This window comes from Pelodiscus sinensis, chromosome 3, assembly GCF_052426305.1.
Source record: "Pelodiscus sinensis isolate ZL-2025 chromosome 3, ASM5242630v1, whole genome shotgun sequence".
Classification (NCBI taxonomy): domain Eukaryota; kingdom Metazoa; phylum Chordata; order Testudines; family Trionychidae; genus Pelodiscus; species Pelodiscus sinensis.
In genome coordinates this window covers 85,418,788-85,437,498 of record NC_143054.1, presented here as the reverse complement: position 1 = coordinate 85,437,498, position 18,711 = coordinate 85,418,788, and the positions used below count along the sequence as shown (strand labels likewise).

The following is an 18,711-nucleotide window of genomic DNA, read 5'->3' as shown; positions in this document are numbered from 1 at the left end:
GGAGGCAGGTAAGCAGTCGGGCTCCCTAGCCCAGAGGGCAGGCAAATGGAGATGGGCCCACTGCCGTCATCCTGCGGGAAGAGCAGCCGCTCCCGCCCTCCTGCACAGGGGAGGGGCGGGCTGGCAGCAGCGCTTAGGGTGGGAGGGGAGCGGCAGCAGCTGGGACTAGCTGTTTCCCTCAGGGTGGGAGCAGGCCAAGTGCGCGGGTTGGTGAAGGTGGCTGGGCGGAGGGAGGAGGCAGATCCCGAGGGGGCTACAGCCCTGAGCCCGGGCTGGTGCCGGAGGCGGGCGCAGGGAGGCTGGGGGAGGAAGGGCCCCCTCTCCGCTTTGCCTGTCCAGCCGCAGCCGGCTCGGAGGCGGCAGCCGGGCAGCGCGCTCCTGGCCATGCTGGCGGCAGCGGGGAGCCGCGTGTGCCGGTGCCGCCTCCTGCTGCGCGCCCCTCTGCTCCAGGCCTCGGCAGCTTCCTCCAGCAGCGCCCACAACCGCAGCCCGGTGCCCATCGGCGAGGGTGAGTAAGCGGGGGGCCGGGCTCTCCTTGCTGCGCGCCCCACAGACCCTCCCTCGCCTCACCGGCGCGCTCCCAGCCGGGCTCCCCGGGGCCGTGCGCTAGCGGCTGCGCCCGGCCACAGCGGGCGGCCTTGTTGGGACCCAGCGGCACCATCAACACGGAGACCCCCAGCTGCTCCTTCTCGCCCCCAAATTCGCCTTGGGACCTGCCCCAGGAGATGGCTTAAAAACTACGGACTGGGGTGGAAAGGGAGCGGCATTTGAGCTCGACGTTGGGGGTAACAGACATGGAGACGCGGCCAAAGTTTGGCAAGGCGCAGCCGCCCCGTTGGGTTTTTAAGGCAGGGATTACGCGGCCACAGGAGCGAGCCACAGGTCCCTACAGCGTGTGTGACTTGATTGTTTCCTTTCCCTCTAGCGGACACACTCGCTTTTATCCCACAGCTGAATAAGTGACCAAAGAATTTGCCCGGTGCCTAATAACAGAGTAAAAGCATCCTGCTTGGTTAATAATTCTCCTGGTGCTTTAATATCACATGCGTCCAAAAAAAATCACAGGAAGCACATTCAAGAGCCAGCTGTAGAGCCCACACTTCTGAGTCTCTGTCCTTTAAGCTGCTGCTACAGTGGGATGCCAATGGCCCTGGATTTCTAAGATGCTGCAGAAGCAGATGAGCATGTTTTTGTGTTAGGCCCCTGGGGCCAAATTCTTGCAAATCCAGCTACCAGATCTGGTACATCAGGTTCTATTAACGTCTGAAGGATGTTGTTGGAGTGGGAGCAACTAAACTTCTTCTTAGGTGAATCTTTAGAATTGGAGCTGGGGTTAAAAATTGGCTGAACCTAGGCATGGAAAAGAAATTTTTACCATACTCATGTGCCATGTCACAGCAGGGTTTAGATTTTCAGGGTGCAGTAGCAGCAAGTAGATGTGTTTTTTCTAAAAATTAGTCAATTCAAGGTAGATCCAGCTTCTGTGCAGTGCCACAAGCAAGACCATGTGTGGGAGAGAAGCTATTGACCAACACTGAGCTTCTTTTTCAGCAACAGAAGTTGGTTCAATAACAGACTTTTTCTTCGCCCATTCTCTAATATCTCTCCAATATCTCGAGACCCTCATGACTACATCACTGAAATATAGTTGGAGATAGAGGAAAGAAGGTTAGTGTCTTTAACTGACCAAAATAAAGCTCTGAGCTAAAGAGAGATGGACCATCAGTAGAGAAATCCACCCTTCCCCCAACCTATTATATCTCCAGTGCACAGAGTGATGAAGTTCTTTTCTCTGGTTGGTCTTTCAGCTGAGAAGAGGTACAAAGTACCTGGCAGTTACAAACCTTCCAAATTCGACAAAAAAATCCTCATGTGGACAGGACGCTTCAAGACTGAAGAAGAGATTCCCTCAAGGATCCCGTAAGTGCAAGATTGGTTTAATTTTGGGATCAGTTTGAAAACGAGGGCCCCTCCAATCCTTTTCTTTTCAGTCCACTTAGCCTCAGTAAGAAACAATCAATGTTTTCCAATATTTGAAACATCAATGAAAAATTAAGACACAAACATAAGCTCCGATATCACATCCTCTCTCTCAATCAGTGGCTTCTAGTTTCAATATTAGGTTGCAGCTCAATCTGTACTGGTTACATTATACTCTCAGAAATGGGAGGGAGCTGAGCTGAACTGAGTTGGCTCCTTCACTGAATGGCCCCTTATTTGTGGCCAGATGCTTATTAGCAACTCATGACAGAAATTCCAAAAGAAGAGAAACCTATGGGCCAATCACATACCATCAAAACTATAAATGCATCCAAACACAAGGCTGGGTGCAGTCAGTCACAGCATGAGGAAAGGGTATTTAACCTTCCACAATGTGTCATCTGTGGAGTTTCGAAAATTCAAAACACTTAAGATATAAACTAAGGGCTCTGAGTTTTCCAGGTCTTCCCTTGGTCCCAATGTTCCTTTGAGAATTAGAGACATTTTAGATTACTTTGGATTTTACAGTTTAAGAGAGAAGACCCAGTGCTCATCATCATTGTAGAGGAATATAGAACTATACCTCCAAGCAAGGTAGACAGTTTGGCCCTAATTGTGGTAATGGGTTGAGCTTTGGTTTTATTTATAGACTGGCTTTTTTATTTGCTTAGTTTATCAAATGTGTGATCAGACTAAGATTGTAGCAGTAAACTGTATTTTCTGTTTATGGACTACATAAAGTATTTTCTAACTTGTTTGATGTCATCAGTAATCATCCATTCCATCCAACTTATTACAAGGCAAGAAAGTATTTGAGAGAGGGTAGGGGAAGAGAGAGAAAAGCAGGTAAAGCCTGTTAAAAATACTGAAAAAAAGAGATGTCTGGGATAGCACTGAGTATCCTGAAAGTTTTGGTGTCACAAGACTTGCTCCCCCATTAGCCACCACCCGCTGAGTTGCTGTCGCTGACAAGCCTTCTCCCTCTCCCCAGTAGTTATATAAATGTGAAGGTCATGTAATATCAACGAGGCTATGTCTACACTGGCATGAATTTCCGGAAATGCTTAAAACAGAATACTATTCCGTTTTCAGTTTTTCCGGAAAAGGAGCATCTACATTGGCAGGCTGCTTTTCTGGAAAAGCCCTTTTTCCGGAAAAGCGTCTGTGGCCAATGTAGACGCGCTTTTCCGGAAAAGACCCCCAATCGCCATTTTCGCGATCGGGGCTTTTTTCTGGAAAAGACTACTGGGCTGTCTACACTGGCCCTTTTCCGGAACAGTGTTCCGGAATAAGGACTTATGCCCGAGCGGGAGCGGAATAGTTTTTCCGGAGTAGCGGCTGATTTTGTACGGTAGAGCATCGTTGCTTTTCCGGAAATTCAAGGGCCAGTGTAGACAGCTCGCAGCTTATTCCGGAAAAGCGGCTGATTTTCCGGAATAAGTGGCCCAGTGTAGACACAGCCCTAATGTTTATTTCTAAGCCTCATTGATACATGATGTTGCTCATTCACAGAACAGCTGTACTTTTTTATCAGTAGCTTCCATCCCTGCCTGACTGTACATAACATACTGAACTTTATTGAGGGGCAGTTAGTTACAAGGAAGACTCCAGGATGTTTCCTTTGTTCCCAGAAGTTTCATTCCTACTGCAGCTGAGAAAATAAGCAAGAGCATCGCTGCAAGTAACAATAGCCCCAATTTTTGTATATTAATCCAAAGGCTCTTCCCTAGTCATCTCACTCTTTGTCAGAATTATTTCCTCCCTTATGAGAAACCCTGACCTCTTGCAGTCAATGATAAACTTCCCTGACTTTGTCAGGGTCAATAATTCACACACGGTGTTCAGTGCAGGAGAGCTATCCTTTAGAGAAAAATATGAAAGCAATTGCATAAGTGTTTTTGGAAGAGTCATTTTTAATTGCTTTACGTTTGAAAATGTGGGTTAGAGTGCCATTAAAAATGATGTGGTGTTACCCCCTCAGAAATCAAGCAGCCAGAAAGCTGCATGGGGGACAATCTCTAAACTAGTGTGAAGGTACAGGTCCCCATACAGACAGTTCTGGGTATCTAGTAGATTTTTGATAGAGATGTAGCCGTGTTAGTCTGGGGTAGCTGAAGCAAAATGCAGGACAATGTAGCACTTTAAAGACTAACAAGATGGTTTATTAGATGATGAGCTTTCGTGGGCCAGACCCACTTCCTCTGGCCCACGAAAGCTCATCATCTAACAAACCATCTTGTTAGTCTTTAAAGTGCTACATTGTCCTGCATTTTGCTTTAGTAGATTTTTATGAGATGTGTGTGCTGAGCACCAAAATCCCTATCTGCTTCAGTGGATAGAACTTGCACTAATGGCCTTTTCCTCTTCTGAAGATTTCAGAGGAAATTCTGTTTCTTCCTTCCAAACTTTTTCCTATGGGAGATAACAGGACCCTAATTTCCTTCTGTAATTTCAGTGGGAGCTTTGAGAGAGAATGGCAGGATACAGGCCTTTAAACAATAAAACAAACAAACAAACCCAACCCTGACTAGTGAATATTAATCTCTCTTCCACATGCCCAAACCTTTTTTAGAACTGGAAGTTCATAAACTAAAAAACAAAGCAAACAGAAGAAATGACTCAAAGATTTGAATAAAATAATTATTAGAGAGTACAAGGGTCCTCATTGAACAGGATCCTGTTCTTAATGAATAGTTATCCAAATGGCCCTTTGGAATGGCAAGGCAATGTTACACGAGTTAAGGACAAGTCCAACAGTCCTTATTCAAGATTTGCTTAAAGAAATGTCCATGGAGGTCAATAAGACTTTGTCTTGAGTAAGGATTTAGGGATACAGTCCTTAATGAAGAACTACAGAAAATCATAATTAGGCCTGTTTCCGTGAAACAGTGCAGAAAGCAGGTAGGAATTGGGATTCTGCTTCAGAACAGCTTCAATTAGTGCATTGTGAAATATGATTACAGCATTAAGGCTGAAAAATAATGCATTTATATTCTGACTTCTGCTCCAAATGGATCCGAGATTAATAGTTTCATGTTCCAGTCTGGTTTTGATCTCTCATACCTAATGTGTTTAGTATTATGAAATAGAGCTACAGTATCTTCACACTATGATCAGACCTGCAAGCCCTGACAGCCTGCTTGCAGTGCACCACATCCTCAACTCATTACTGAGAACTAGGTTAGCTGAAATACTTGTAAGATTTGCCAATTGGTGTGAGGGTTTCATGGGCTGAAGGGAAGCACAGTAGGTCCCACAATTTCATGTTTCCCTTTTGAAAATTATCTGTTCAGATAGATTTAGGTAGTGCTAGCTACCAGCTGCTTTGTTTGCTAGTAGTACTGCCAGGTTCCTATCTGTATTTACCTCACATGGTTAAATAATTTTATGGCGGGAAGACATAACATTGTGTCCTAAGCTTATGGAAAATAATCACTTTTTAAATATAGTATGTGATGTCTTTTAGAATGTGTCTTTAAAAAGATGAAGAGCTAATCAAAATTAAAATGAATTTTAAGAAATTCCTTAAAGCAAAAAGTGATCAGATGAGACTGATTGGGCTAGCAATGACAAATGCTTCATCATGGCAAGGGGATAGACTAAACCAGCCGTGGCCAACCCATGGCTTACAAGCCACGTGCAGCTCTTCACACGCACACACCCCCATGGCGCGTACAGCTGCTCCCACGCCCTGAAAACGGCCCTCTCCTCCCGGCTCCCTGGGACAGGGAGCTGTCTGGCACAGCCATTAAAAGATGGCGTTGGCCAGCAAGAGCCTGATGTGGCCAAAAAGCCTCTAAACTTGTTTTCTTAAGAGGACAGTCTTCCCCCCCCCCCCTTTCCCTCACTGGACAACTTTGCCCCAGCTCTTTGCACTGGATCCAGATATCTTAGCTCTGCCCGGAATGGGTTGGCCATCCCTAGACTAGACCATAGGTTCTCTCATAGGCATTCCCAGTCTTATTTCTCCAACTCCCCACCCTCCTAAGTCTGAGAAACATAGGTAAGTAGCAGAAGCTGTGTGGGCATGCCACTCAAATTTGAAGGCAGTGCTGTGGCCAACAGCAGCAGCAGCGTAGCTTAGTATGGTATTGCCACCTTTACTCTGCATTGCTAGTGGTGGTGTTGCTTTGGTACCTCCATAGCAACCACCGCTCACTGCTTTGCCTTCAAAGCTGGGTAGCACTTGTGTGGAAGGAGCATAAACTCATATAGACCACGGCTACGTCTACACTGGCCCCTTTTCCGGAAGGGGCATGTAAATTTCACCAGTCGTCGTAGGGAAATCCGCGGGGGATTTAAATATCCCCCGCGGCATTTAAATAAAAATGTCCGCCGCTTTTTTCCGGCTTTTAAAAAAGCCGGAAAAGAGCGTCTACACTGGCCCCGATCCTCCGGAAAAAGTGCCCTTTTCCGGAGGGTCTTATTCCTACTTCAAAGTATTCCTTATTCAAAGTAGGAATAAGACCCTCCGGAAAAGGGCACTTTTTCCGGAGGATCGGGGCCAGTGTAGACGCTCTTTTCCGGCTTTTTTAAAAGCCGGAAAAAAGCGGCGGACATTTTTATTTAAATGCCGCGGGGGATATTTAAATCCCTCGCGGATTTCCCTACGACGACTGGTGAAATTTACATGCCCCTTCCGGAAAAGGGGCCAGTGTAGACGTAGCCATAGAGAAGGGGACACAATAAAATAAGTTTGAGAAACACTGGCCTAGCTGATACTTGCAATCCCTTTTAGTCCTATGGTGCTCTGAGTTCCAAGTCTGTAGATGCAAAAGGTATCTTTAGAACACTGTTTCCAGGTCTCATATCCCGCAAGCAAAAGGTGTGAAATCAAGTTTGGGAGGTACTGTATGGCTTGGACAGATCATCTATTTCCTAGTGTCTGTTTAATGTACAACCCACTAATGTTTCCCAGTTATTTCAGGAACTGGAAAACAGAGAAAGCTAAAAATCAGGAATGCAGGCATGAAGAACAAGGAAAAAACCCGCAAGTGACATGAGATCTGAAGCAGGGGATGGGATTGTTGAAATCCAGGATAAGGAGGAAAGAATTTTTTGGTGGGTAAAGAGCTGTATTTGTAAGTGAAGCAAACAGTTTTCAATGAAAGACTGGTCTGTGCTTTACGGATTCAATAAAACATATGCCACCTCTGTCATTAACATGAGTTTCTGCTCTTTAGGCATGAAAACTATGAAAGTGAGCAAATATTGACTGTGCCAATACCAAAATTACCCTTTAAAATGAACAATGATGCATATGTCTAAAACTCATGTTAGTGTGAAACTGATCAGTTTTATTGACAACCAAATAAGGGAAATCTCAGATCTACAGTGGACTGGAAAGTCCAAATTTTAAGCAGGTTTTGAAATGCTGCTTAGTTATTACAACTAATACATTTGCTTTGAATAGTCAAGAGAACTCCCCACACCAGGCAATGCAAGTTCCCTTCTAATAAAATCCTATTATTTATGTAAAAGTATTTTAAATTCACCACATCACTACTGACCAATAAAACTTTAAATGTGGTTTGTGCCCTGGTTATTTTAAGACCTGCCAATAGTTATAGGAAAAAGATCAAGAATCTCAATTCCATCTTGCATAGTAATCAATTAGAGATGGATTAGATCCTATAGTGCATAACAGTCAATAGCTATCTGGACAATGCTAAACATATTTGCCACATATTAGCAGCTGACCGTTTTTTCCAATGAATTCCTAAAGGATACATTATTTGTTTAAAAAAAAATTGTGTCTGTGGTGTGCTATACTAGCTTCTTGATATTTCATACTAATTTTGTTCAATGCAACTTTAACTGTAGGCCAGAAATGCTGGACATTGCAAGAAATAAAGCTCGAGTAAAAACCTGTTACATAATGATAGGACTCACAATTATTGCCTGCTTTGCTGTTATTGCATCAGCTAGAAGGGTGAGTATATTACCACTTGTGCTTAAAAACCTAAGAAATAAGTTTCAATATTTACAAGATTTTTATACATATAAATACGTATGTATTATGTAAGTTGTTGCTGCTGATGCATTTGATTTAAATGTGTACGTATTTAAGTAATGCATCTCACTCCATAAACCTTTATTCATGAAGCATGAGAAACATTAGCTACTACCGTGATGCAATGTTTTTCTGAAGTGTAATTTAGTGATTCACAGGACATTACTCTTGTTTTATTTTTGCAGGCTGAACACCACCAGTCTTTAACAAGCTGGAACCTAGCAAAGAAAGCAAAGTGGCGTGAAGAAGCAGCAATATCAGCAGAGTCTAAGACTAAATAATTTTTCTGCTGAAGCCTGTGAATCTGCTAGTAGAAGGAAAAACCACAAAAAAGCCAGTTACTTGGCATAATTAGCCAGTGTCTTATCTCGTTAGACTTATAAAAAAACATTAACATTGGAGTCCAATGATGTAATACAGTACTCACAAAAAATTTTGGGAGGGAAGGGAATAGGGTTTCTTTTTCTACATTTAAACAGATATTTTTGGTACTTGCTGCATATGACCAAGGTCAGTTCAAACCTTTAGAAAGTTCTAATAATTCTATTTTCAAGTCATCTATTTTGACCTCAATTTGATAAAAGCATGTAACTGTCCACAAGACAGAACAATCAACCAACCAACCCTGTCTTGAAATAGCTTCCTGCTAGATTTGATTTTGTACATTGTATTAAAGACACAAGATTACTGACAACAATTTTCATTTAAAAAATGTTACATATTAAAGCAGGGTCGGTAAAAATTGTGCAAGCCACAACGTATTTAAATATCAAGGAAGCCAGTGAGCATTTAACTTTTGTTCTTTCGAATTTTTATTGATCCTACTTACAAAACTCACTTCTGCAATTCTATGTAGAGGGAAAAATTAATAGCATCACTACAGTATTTGCTGAATCTCATTTACTGCTAGATCATGCAGAACTGGCACAGCTTACTTATGCAGTGTTGTAGCAATGTCAGTGGCAGATAAAGAGGATGGGAGTGAGAATCTTTTATTGGATCAAATCTCATTACAGAAGTTGATCCAATACAATATATTATCTAAGCTACCTTGTCTCACTAAAGTTTATAACATTCCCACCTTGTCTTGCTAAAGTTTACTTAGTTATTTTGCAAACTAAAACAAAATAGGCAGTATTTTAGTCTCTATAGGCTTTTCCTCTAAAAATTCTTGGGAACTCCCATGAAATTAATTTTGCAAGAGAAGAAAGGATGGACAACGGTGATGGCCAGAGGTATGTGATGTTTATGGAGGAAATATTTTGATACTCGTTTTAAAAGTAATTTCATGCAATGTCGTGTTTAACCTCTTTCCATCCTCTTCTCAAAGCTCATTTTTCTGGCCCAACATACCACTCTAGTATGGAAGTCAGCTGTAGATTTTACTGAATTCAACTCTTAAAAAATAACCAATATAAATACACTCTCTATATTATACTAAGAATCGAGACTAATTTTATAATATTAATAAATGCAATAAACTCACCTCTTTGTAAAATAGCTTTTATTAGTTTTTGTATAGTATTCTGAATTGAAACATTCCATAATATTGCATACTGTTCTCGTGTTGGTTTGTAAAGGTACACAATAATGGGCCTTCAGTCTGGATTAAAAGATGCACTATCACTCTACTTAAAGTCCATATAGACATTTTAGATCGCATAAAGCCATAATGCCACGAGAATGAAAAATTTCTCATTTAAGATTTTAATTAAACTTTTATAGTAATTTCCTGTTAAGAAGCAGGCATTTTATCCTGCATATCAATTTGCACTTCAAAAAAAATTTATATTTTTGGTAAAACAAAAATCCAGTTGAGAACTGACTGTGGAGGAAAAAGGATAGTGCATCTTTTACACAGACCCAACAGAGATCATTTTCCAAACTTGTTCTACAGTAAAGTTATGTCTGCACCAACATTATTATTGTTTTCCTCTTCTGATTGCTGCTGGCAATAGTGTTAAAGCAAATACTATAAAATTAAACAGCAGTATGAACAAAGTTCTTGAAGACAAAAAGTGTGATGATAAAATTCAGTAGAAAATTAAGATTTAGTGTCAAACATCTTATAAAATTAAAAGACTTAGCATTGTTGCATAGATTACCTTGTCAGAATTCAAATTCAAACAGAACAAATAGTTCTCTATTTTGAACAACACTTTTCTATTGAACAAGCTGAATAACTAAGAGGGACACATTAGTGCTTTGTCTTTTATTTAACTCCCCCACCACCCTCAAAACAACAACTTGTAATAGTCTTTTAGATAAAACCATTATGGAAAAAAAATCTATTTAGCAAACACAGCCCTTTCTCAGTCCCCCAGCCCTAAATGCTTTCTACAGAGCAGATTTTTTTCTGTCAGCTTCATTATTTTCCTAAGCATCACTGATGCCTTCAGTATCACTTCTTACAACAGGTGTTAACTTGTGAAAACACTCTTATTCCATTATCATTCATTAACCATAAGTTATTTTTTTTAAAGTGTTCCCAGTCAGACTGGTCTATGTTACATATACATGCACAAAGCAACATAATAGGATAATGCCAGATTAACAATTTTAGGGTAAACCAATTGCTGAGATTAAACAACTAGTGTCCCTTTCTGCAACCAGAGTCCATCAATTTTAGATCCCATTTAAACTAAAATCCCTACTTGGAACATACCAGAGGCATGAATTTGTAAATACATAGTGCAGTCACTGTAACTACTCAGAAATATACAATAATATATCCACAAAGATAAAGAAATCCTCTCAAACAAGTATAATACTGGTTGGAACTCCCTGATATGGCACCCTCAGGACCTGAATTAGAGTTTGCCAGACCAGGTGAGGTCAGTGTTCCCCTGCTGGTTACTGGCCCACACTTCAGCACCTCTCTGGGCTGATGGCTCCCCAGGGGAGGAGGGGGGGGGGTGTCCTGGACAGGGCAAGGCTCTCCCCAGCTGCCATCACAGCTCACTAGGCTAGGGCTGTCCAGCTCCTGCAGGACTCCCAGCTGGGCTCCTGCTCCCAGCCTCTGGTGCACTTCGGACCAGCAACATCCATGGTCTTGCCAAACCACATATGTTGCCAGATCAGAGATCCTGGATTTGGGAGGTTAAATATGTACTTTAAATGCCCCTCCCCCCATTTCCAAGTCTTAATTAGGTTTAGGTTTGTTTTTTAGTTAAGCCAAATCTAAACTGCAGAGGCTTATAAATGCAGCATCTGCAGGGTCCTCAAAATAAAAACAGGCACAGCTGGCTAAGTAATATCAAAACAATGTTTGTTAGAGACAGTGGAATACCCTGTTACCTGAATATTTATACGATTATTCTTGTATGAAAAAAAAACTTGGAAATTCATCATCATTTAACTGCTAATCCTGTAATTTCCAACATTACCCTGAACTTTGAAGAGATGATGGGGGGGGAGGGAGGGGAGCCAGTATACTAAAAGACTCAAACAATCACAAAAAGGGGACAAATACAATTCTCAAACATTGTTAAGAAAAAATTGGCTGAGCATTGTGTACACTATACAAACTTGCTGTATTCTGTACAATCTAGGTTCAAAGTGTTTGATAAATCTTTTGTTATACAGAATTTGCAAAACAACAGTACTCCTATATTCACTCTTTTCCTCATAGCATACCTTTTATTTTCAGGAGAAAAAATTCAAATAAGGATGCAATTTTTAAATTGTATCTTGCTACTGACACAGTCAGTTGTTAGTATCTTCAAAGCTGTTTCAATTCTCCCCTTGAAACTACTATGCAACATACAGTGCTTTAATATTCCCAAAGTAAAGCACATTATACATGGTAAATGAAAATAGTATTTGCACATTTTATAAACAAGTTAAAATCCAGAACATAGTATATAAATGATACCATGCTGTGATCTGGATCTCTCAGTGTATCAACATGTTTCGTGACAGGCACACTAAAATGGGAAGAGTTATTTTAACTCTCAAAATTTCAACTATTGTACATGGTTTAAATAATTTAATAGGTCAAAGAAGTTTTCACTATTATTTCAACACAACATATGACTAACGTTTAACAATAATACTTTCCTTAATTCAAATTCAGACTGGTTACTGGTACGTGAGACAAGCAGTGACTTTCTAAATGTACAAAAAATACCTAGTGTAGTTTTTCAAAGCATATAGAAGAATTGTTTTAAATTCTTAATTATTTCTTTTAGTGGGCAATAGCAAAAAAGACTAGGTGTTTTGGAACAAATATTTAACAGATATTTTCAGATTAATTTTCATGTTCATTAGTCAATATTTACAACACAGCAAACCTTTTTCATTCAATCAAATGGAGAAAATAGTTTCTCCCCCAACTGCAGCAACAATATGGATTGTAACAGGGCACATTTCTATAGCCTTGTCTAAAATAAAGAAAATGAAAACATTGGACTTAAAAAAAAAAAAAATCAAAAAGTAGTAGCATATTTGGTTAACAATACAATACATAGATACAATCTAAATTTTGTTTAAATAAGTAAATGTTTTAAGAAAGGCAAATATAGCAAGATTTTTCAAATTTTTATATTGGTACCAGATATTAATATGGAGATTGGGTAGATGGTTTTATGCGACTCATTTACAATTTGACAAATCACCTCCTTTCCCAATTATAATCACAATATCCCTGTGGCAACTTCAGCAATTGCTTACATAGCATTATTTGTGGCTTACCTTTAATGCTGTTTTAGCAGCTTGGTATAAGAAGCCAGCATCACGTAACCAGCCAGCTCACTGCTGATTACAATTTGAAAACCACATAATGCAGAACAGCTTTTTTGTCACATTCAAAGCTACATCTGATATTTAAGCATAATATACTTAAATAAAAATCTGCATTATGCTTTTAAATATGTTTCATAAATATGGTTTACTGGTTTGTTGCAAAGCATAATGCATAAAGCTACATTTCACAATTTAAATAAATATTTTTCACATTCTAAATTTAGCTTTTGACAAGCTCATCTTTATTTCATGCTTTAGTTCTGAAGCAACTTTTTTGCTGCAATATAGAGGTAGATTTGATACAAGATTGGACTTGTCAAGTTTACTGCGAAAATGCAACTGCCAACAGCTACAGTGCAGGTGCAGAAACTGCATGAAAAATTCAGAACCACTACCTAAAATCCTACTGAAGTTATTATTCAAGCTTACCCATTCTTGATAAATCACATAAGCCTTAATATTAGACTTGATTACTCACAGAGTTAGTTTCTGAACATATGAAATACAAAAAACCCCAAACAAACAATGAATGAAAAGTTATATCTAACAGAACAGTATAAAAGTGCATGGGCTGCTTCTTTACCTGTCTCTTCTGCATAACACATTCAAATCTCTCATCTAAGTTTGGCCAAAAGAGAGGAAACCCCTGAAAAGTTATAAATATTTATATTTTTGCCTTGTCTTCATTTGACAAATTATAGCTGGAATCCTTCCATTGGAGCTTCCTGCTGTTGAAACACAAATTGCTGCTGACTTTCATCCACCTGAGGTACAATACTGCTATCCTCTTCTTCCACACCAAAGTAATGTTCTATAAGTTCAAAAGCCTTTTGGTAGATCTCTTGGTTTTCATGTCTTTGCAGAAATTCAATTTTATCCAGTCCTTAATTTAAAAGGAAAAAAAAAAGATATGCCCTTAATTCAATGGCTCTAAAAACCTTAAAAGTACAAAGCTAGGATGAAAATAGTTAGACACATAAATGTGTTTTGAATACTACCACTAAGTTGTGTGACGAATTAACTGGAGAATTAGGTTTTAATATGAAATATACTGTAACTTCCTAGTTTAGGAGAAACAACCCAGAATAAATATTTCTGTGAAATCAATGATACACGTTAGCCATGAGTATTCCAAGAAGAGTCAGTCACCCAACTAGCTGCTTACATCCCTTCTTAAAAGCCCAATTCCCTACCCACCACCCAGTTCACTGAAGTCAGAGACTTTGCTCTTCAAGAAAAAGGCATAATGGATTATCTAATCAGGTACTCCCCAGTCACTGAAGACAGGAGATTCCCCTAAGAATCATTAACCACCTCTGAAGCACAGAGAAGCCTGCATAGACTTTGTATTAGAGCACTGCAAAGATAAATTTTGGCTAGCCAGGTTCCTATAGAATAGATCCCATGATTTCAAATAGGCCTATAGAATAGATTAGTTTCCATAATAACTTTAAATCTATCTTTACCACTGACTTTGTGAAACCAAAAAGAATCTGCCTCAATTTCATAAGTATGGTCTGATTTGAGTTTCTGACTTACTATTTGGTACTTTTAAGAACTCTTCTTTGTTTTGTTTAAAGTTATTCTGCCTTAAATTAGATACTTACTGAATTTTAGGGTCCAACATTGATTTATTTTTGTCTGAAATATGGCTAGAAATTGATATGAAAACAACAGGTTGTGGTAACTTCTAACTATGTTAAATTGTGTTCCATTATTTTCCTTTTTCAATTATGAAAAAGGCACCTTCAAGCCCACAGCTTCTCAATAATTGCTTACCATATGCTTCCTCTATAAGGGCACAGTAGGGATTAACGCCGATTCCATTTTGCTTGGATTCTTGCTCTCCAAGACGCAGAATATTTTCAAGTCCATTCAAAGCAACCTGCACTATTTTGGAATCCATCACAGTCAGGAGGTCACAAAGAGGTTTAGTACAACCTAATGCTACCAAATACCTTGTAATGATGGAGAAAAGAGGGGGGGAAAGTAGTGATAGTCCAGTATATTAATTTTGACACGCTGTTCATAGTGTTGAATACTAATAAAAACAGTACGCAACCTGCTGAAACAATATCATTTCTATATCTATGAAGACAATCTTACTCTGAAATACAGTCAAACCTTGATTTATACGGAGATAGGAATACAACAATTAATTCAAACATCAGTTATTAGACATGTAAACATTTGCAATCTTTTTTATACATGATTGAACCTTGTTTGAGAAACCTGCATTTCAAATAGGGATATTAAAATGAGTAATTATGTAATTATGTAACTGCTGAAGAACTGCAGGATGGAGCTGTCTCCTCCCTCTCCCCTGGGATGGGGAGGGCTTAAAAGCCTGCTCTGTGCATGTACTGGATCAGCAATCTGCAAACAATGTCTGTAGCTCATTAAGATACTTAATTGAGTCAGTAAGCTAAAAAGAGAGAATGTCTGTAATTTGCTGAGATAATGGGGAACATCCAGGAAACCTTTTATAATGTACAAGGTAAACCTGGAATGTAAGATGAGATAAAGAATAAGTCATACATGGACAGAACATGATGCAGAGATTGGTTCTTACAAAATAACCAAATCAATCCCAAAATGCATGATGCAATATATAGTAAATGCAATTTAATGTGTAACTGAATATAAAGGAAGAAATTTTCTATGTATGGTATGCACCATACTCCACTCCTTTGTTTAAGTCTGATTAATTCATCCTAGCTGAGCACTTCTTGTATGCCAAATAAAGATACCCAAGTCATAAAAATCTGGAATCAAACCAAGTTCTTGGCTAACTTAGAACATAAGAACGGCCTTCCTGGATCAGACCAAAGGCCCATCGAGGCCCAGTAGTATCCTGTTTTCTGACAACGGACAATGCCAAATGTCTCAGAGGAAGTAAACAGAAACAGGTAATTTAGTGAATTTAGTCTCAGAGGGAATCTTATAGTAATGTAAAGGAAAATTAAAGTATTCTGCACACATTGGAAAGGATTAAGCTACATTTGTAGCTGTAGGCAGCTGTTTATTTAAGAATAATAGTCTTAAATTTTATGTAGCATAACTGCCTGAACTTGGAATCAAGATTTTTTTTAAAATTTCTCCCAATTAAAAGGCATGACCCAGCTTCAAGTGGCTGTAATCCACCCTGGGGCACACTTGCTATGTATATGTTGCTCAAATTTTGCTTTGATAATATGACATTAGCAGAACTCTTTGTGGGGGAAATTGACCCAAGCCTTCAGAGCTTTCACAAGAGTGAATTTCATTCAATGAAATTTACTCTTATTTCAGTTTTACTGATTCAGTTGCATACTGTGACAATCAGGGTCCAGGCATATTAAGAAAACTGGGGGGGGGGGGGGTTTGAATCCCCCAAAATAAGTAGTTGGAACAACTGATTATATACAATGTTACTGTGCTATAAAAATATATTGAGTGAGGTCTTTTATAAAAGCTTGTGATGTTCTGAACTTTACAGTCATTATTGGATATGTATGCCAACTAATTATAAATTTCTGTATTTGTGAATATACAAAATTATGTTAATTATTTATTGTGCAACATTAAGCTTCACTTTACTGTGGGTGGTCAGGCAGAGAGGACCTTCCTCCCCAGCTAGAGCACCTAGCATTAGAGAATCTAAGAAACAATAAATGAGCCATTAGATTTCATGGAAGACCATGAGATATCCCAGCTAGAAAAAAAAATACAAAACACAAAACATGCTCCTTCCCCCCCCCCACTTTCTAAAAAGAACAGGTTTAAATTTAAGAGTATCCAGAAATTGAGGGACAGTCACAGTACTGTCTGTGAAACACTGCATTATGACTAGATGGTATGCTGTGAAATTGTTCAGAGGCAACAGATGATTTGTATTAAAAAGGGGAATCAATCTAATCTGAAAGTCTAAAACCTAAGGCTGTATATTTATGTTTCTTTTCTGTGTAATGTGTATATAACTGCCATTCCTTACTATTTTACCCTTGACACCGTGATTTTTCCCCCTCTATTCAATAAATCTTTGCTTTACTTTTTTCCCCAAACAGGTCTCCAGTGTAAACTGTGTTAAGTGTGTAACTGAAGTAAGCTGTGTCCAGGGGACTGGTGTCACTGATGAAACAGGAAAAGTCCAAATGGCTAATACTAAAGAACTCTGAGGACAGATTTGGGGAGACATGAGACTAGAAGGGATGTTAGTGGAACCCTGCAGCAATAAGTAGGTGATGGAAGCCAGGGTACTATTGTGTGCTTCTGCACAGGCTACTGGTGTCAGGGGTATGAACCAAACTGCTCAGCATAAAGGCAAACGAAGTTACAGAGCAAGAGGGGAAAGAACTGTGCACTAGTCTGGGTGATCATCAATATATCATGTACACTTTATCTAATCTATTTTTAAACTACAATTTAAAAAAAGTCACTGTATTAAGACAACTAATTCTAAGATGACAAATTTGTTTAGGAATTTATTGCAAATTTTGATAGAATCCAATTATGGGACTACATTTAAGAAAACATTTGAAGTCCAAGAGAAAGGTAAGTGTCAAAATACTTAACTCTGTGTCAAGTCAGTGAGTTATTTTCAAATAAGCACTAAGTGAATTTCACACATTAATTACTCCTCAATCAACTTCTAATTCATTACCTTATTTGTTCAGGAGTACCTCCTGATGTTGCATTAGTGATAGCCCATGCTGCTTCTTTTCTGGTGCGAAATTCAGCTTTCTGAAGAATGTCAATCAATATTGGGAAAATATTTGCATCTATAACAGCCTAAAACAAGAAACAGTGACATTATATAATAGGCTATAATAGGTAATAAAAACAACCAAGTTAATATAAATGCAAGAAAGAGTATTAAAGATTTTTCCTGAACGGAGAATACCACCATTCAATAGAATTTGTCAACTAAGTCTGTTTATTCTGAAATTATTACCTGAGTGGATTTGATTTAAATCACTAGACAGGAAGACTTGATCTAATCATGATTTTCTACATAAAATTACATTCTTGTTGATTGTTATAACCTTTATATTTTATATTCTTCACAACTCAGAGACAGATTAGGTTTCATTTTAGAAGGCACATACTATACATTTTAAAACAATTATTGAAACTATTCAGATTCATTTTATGGCTATATCAGAAAACAAATGATTTTTTGGTTATTTCATTTACCAAATGTAATTGAAGCAGGTATTTATGAAGTCATTGGGAGGTGAACTATCATTAATATTTGGAGTACTTTCTTGTTATGCTGTATTAGGAGGAAATCACCACCAGAACAATGTTTACATTTTTCTATTCAACTAACACAACATTATGTATTCTGGATTCTTTTCTTCAACTGCAAACATATAATATTTTAACAAAACAAGCATATGAATTTTTTAATTTAGTTAAACATTCAAGTTTTTTAAAATCAGTTTTGTTTTTGTTAAAATTGTTTTTATCTAAAATAGCTAAATTAATTTTTTTTTAATATTAAATTGATGTCAGCCAGATCAACATGAGAAACTTAAAATATTGGCTTCTGCAAACATCTTCGCCTTCATTTTCCTACTTGTTCATAATCTGAAAAAGAAAAACTAGCTTTCCTGCTTTTTCAGGTCTCAAACAATTTCTCAATTTGGAATGAATTAGTCCAAAGGAAGAAAATATTCCTTCTACATCGTCAGAAAAAACTACTGCTGCTAAAAATAAGATTAGTACTTCAACAGTCTCTGAATCAAAGTGCTTAAGTGACTTTCACCAGTTTCCTGGTATAACTGTCTTTAAAACGTTATCAAACATATATTTCTTGAATGGTTCACCCTTAGCTCTGAAGTGCATTATAGTTGGCATTATAGAGGGACAATTGTTGGATGCCCATCTCAACTCCTCTTCAACAGTTCAGATTTGACCCTAGTATCAAATATTGAGAATATCTGCAAGAAAATGAGTGGAGATCATGCTTGTCATTCATTTTTTTTAATGCT

The 18,711-nt window shown here is 38.6% G+C and overlaps 2 protein-coding genes across 6 annotated transcripts in view; one reads left to right on the top strand and one right to left on the bottom strand.

The window, feature by feature from the left end:
* Window positions 1-160: 160 nt before the first annotated feature.
* Window positions 161-16,779, top strand: FAM162B (family with sequence similarity 162 member B). Its single transcript, XM_006123081.5, has 4 exons — window positions 161-508; window positions 1,809-1,920; window positions 7,804-7,912; window positions 8,179-16,779. Exons 1-4 carry the CDS (start codon window positions 385-387, stop codon window positions 8,272-8,274), a joined length of 441 nt encoding a protein of 146 aa, XP_006123143.3. The 5' UTR covers window positions 161-384; the 3' UTR covers window positions 8,275-16,779.
* KPNA5 (karyopherin subunit alpha 5) overlaps window positions 9,483-18,711 on the bottom strand; it is a 58,359-nt gene continuing 49,130 nt past the window's right edge. For all 5 annotated transcript variants that reach the window (XM_075924032.2, XM_089777217.1, XM_006123053.5 and 2 more), the window contains 3 exons: window positions 17,379-17,506; window positions 14,516-14,694; window positions 9,483-13,619 (listed from right to left, as the gene is read on the bottom strand). In XM_075924032.2, the coding sequence (XP_075780147.2) occupies window positions 13,432-13,619; window positions 14,516-14,694; window positions 17,379-17,506 (495 nt within the window). In that variant the 3' untranslated portion in view covers window positions 9,483-13,431. The remainder of the gene's footprint in view (window positions 13,620-14,515; window positions 14,695-17,378; window positions 17,507-18,711) is intronic.

Coding starts and splice junctions, on each gene's coding strand:
- FAM162B (XM_006123081.5), top strand. CDS start 385: ATGCTGGCGGCAGCGGGGAGCCGCGTGTGCCGGTGCCGCCTCCTGCTG. Junction 1,921..7,803: donor GAGATTCCCTCAAGGATCCC/GTAAGTGCAAGA, acceptor CTTTAACTGTAG/GCCAGAAATGCTGGACATTG. Junction 7,913..8,178: donor TTATTGCATCAGCTAGAAGG/GTGAGTATATTA, acceptor TTATTTTTGCAG/GCTGAACACCACCAGTCTTT.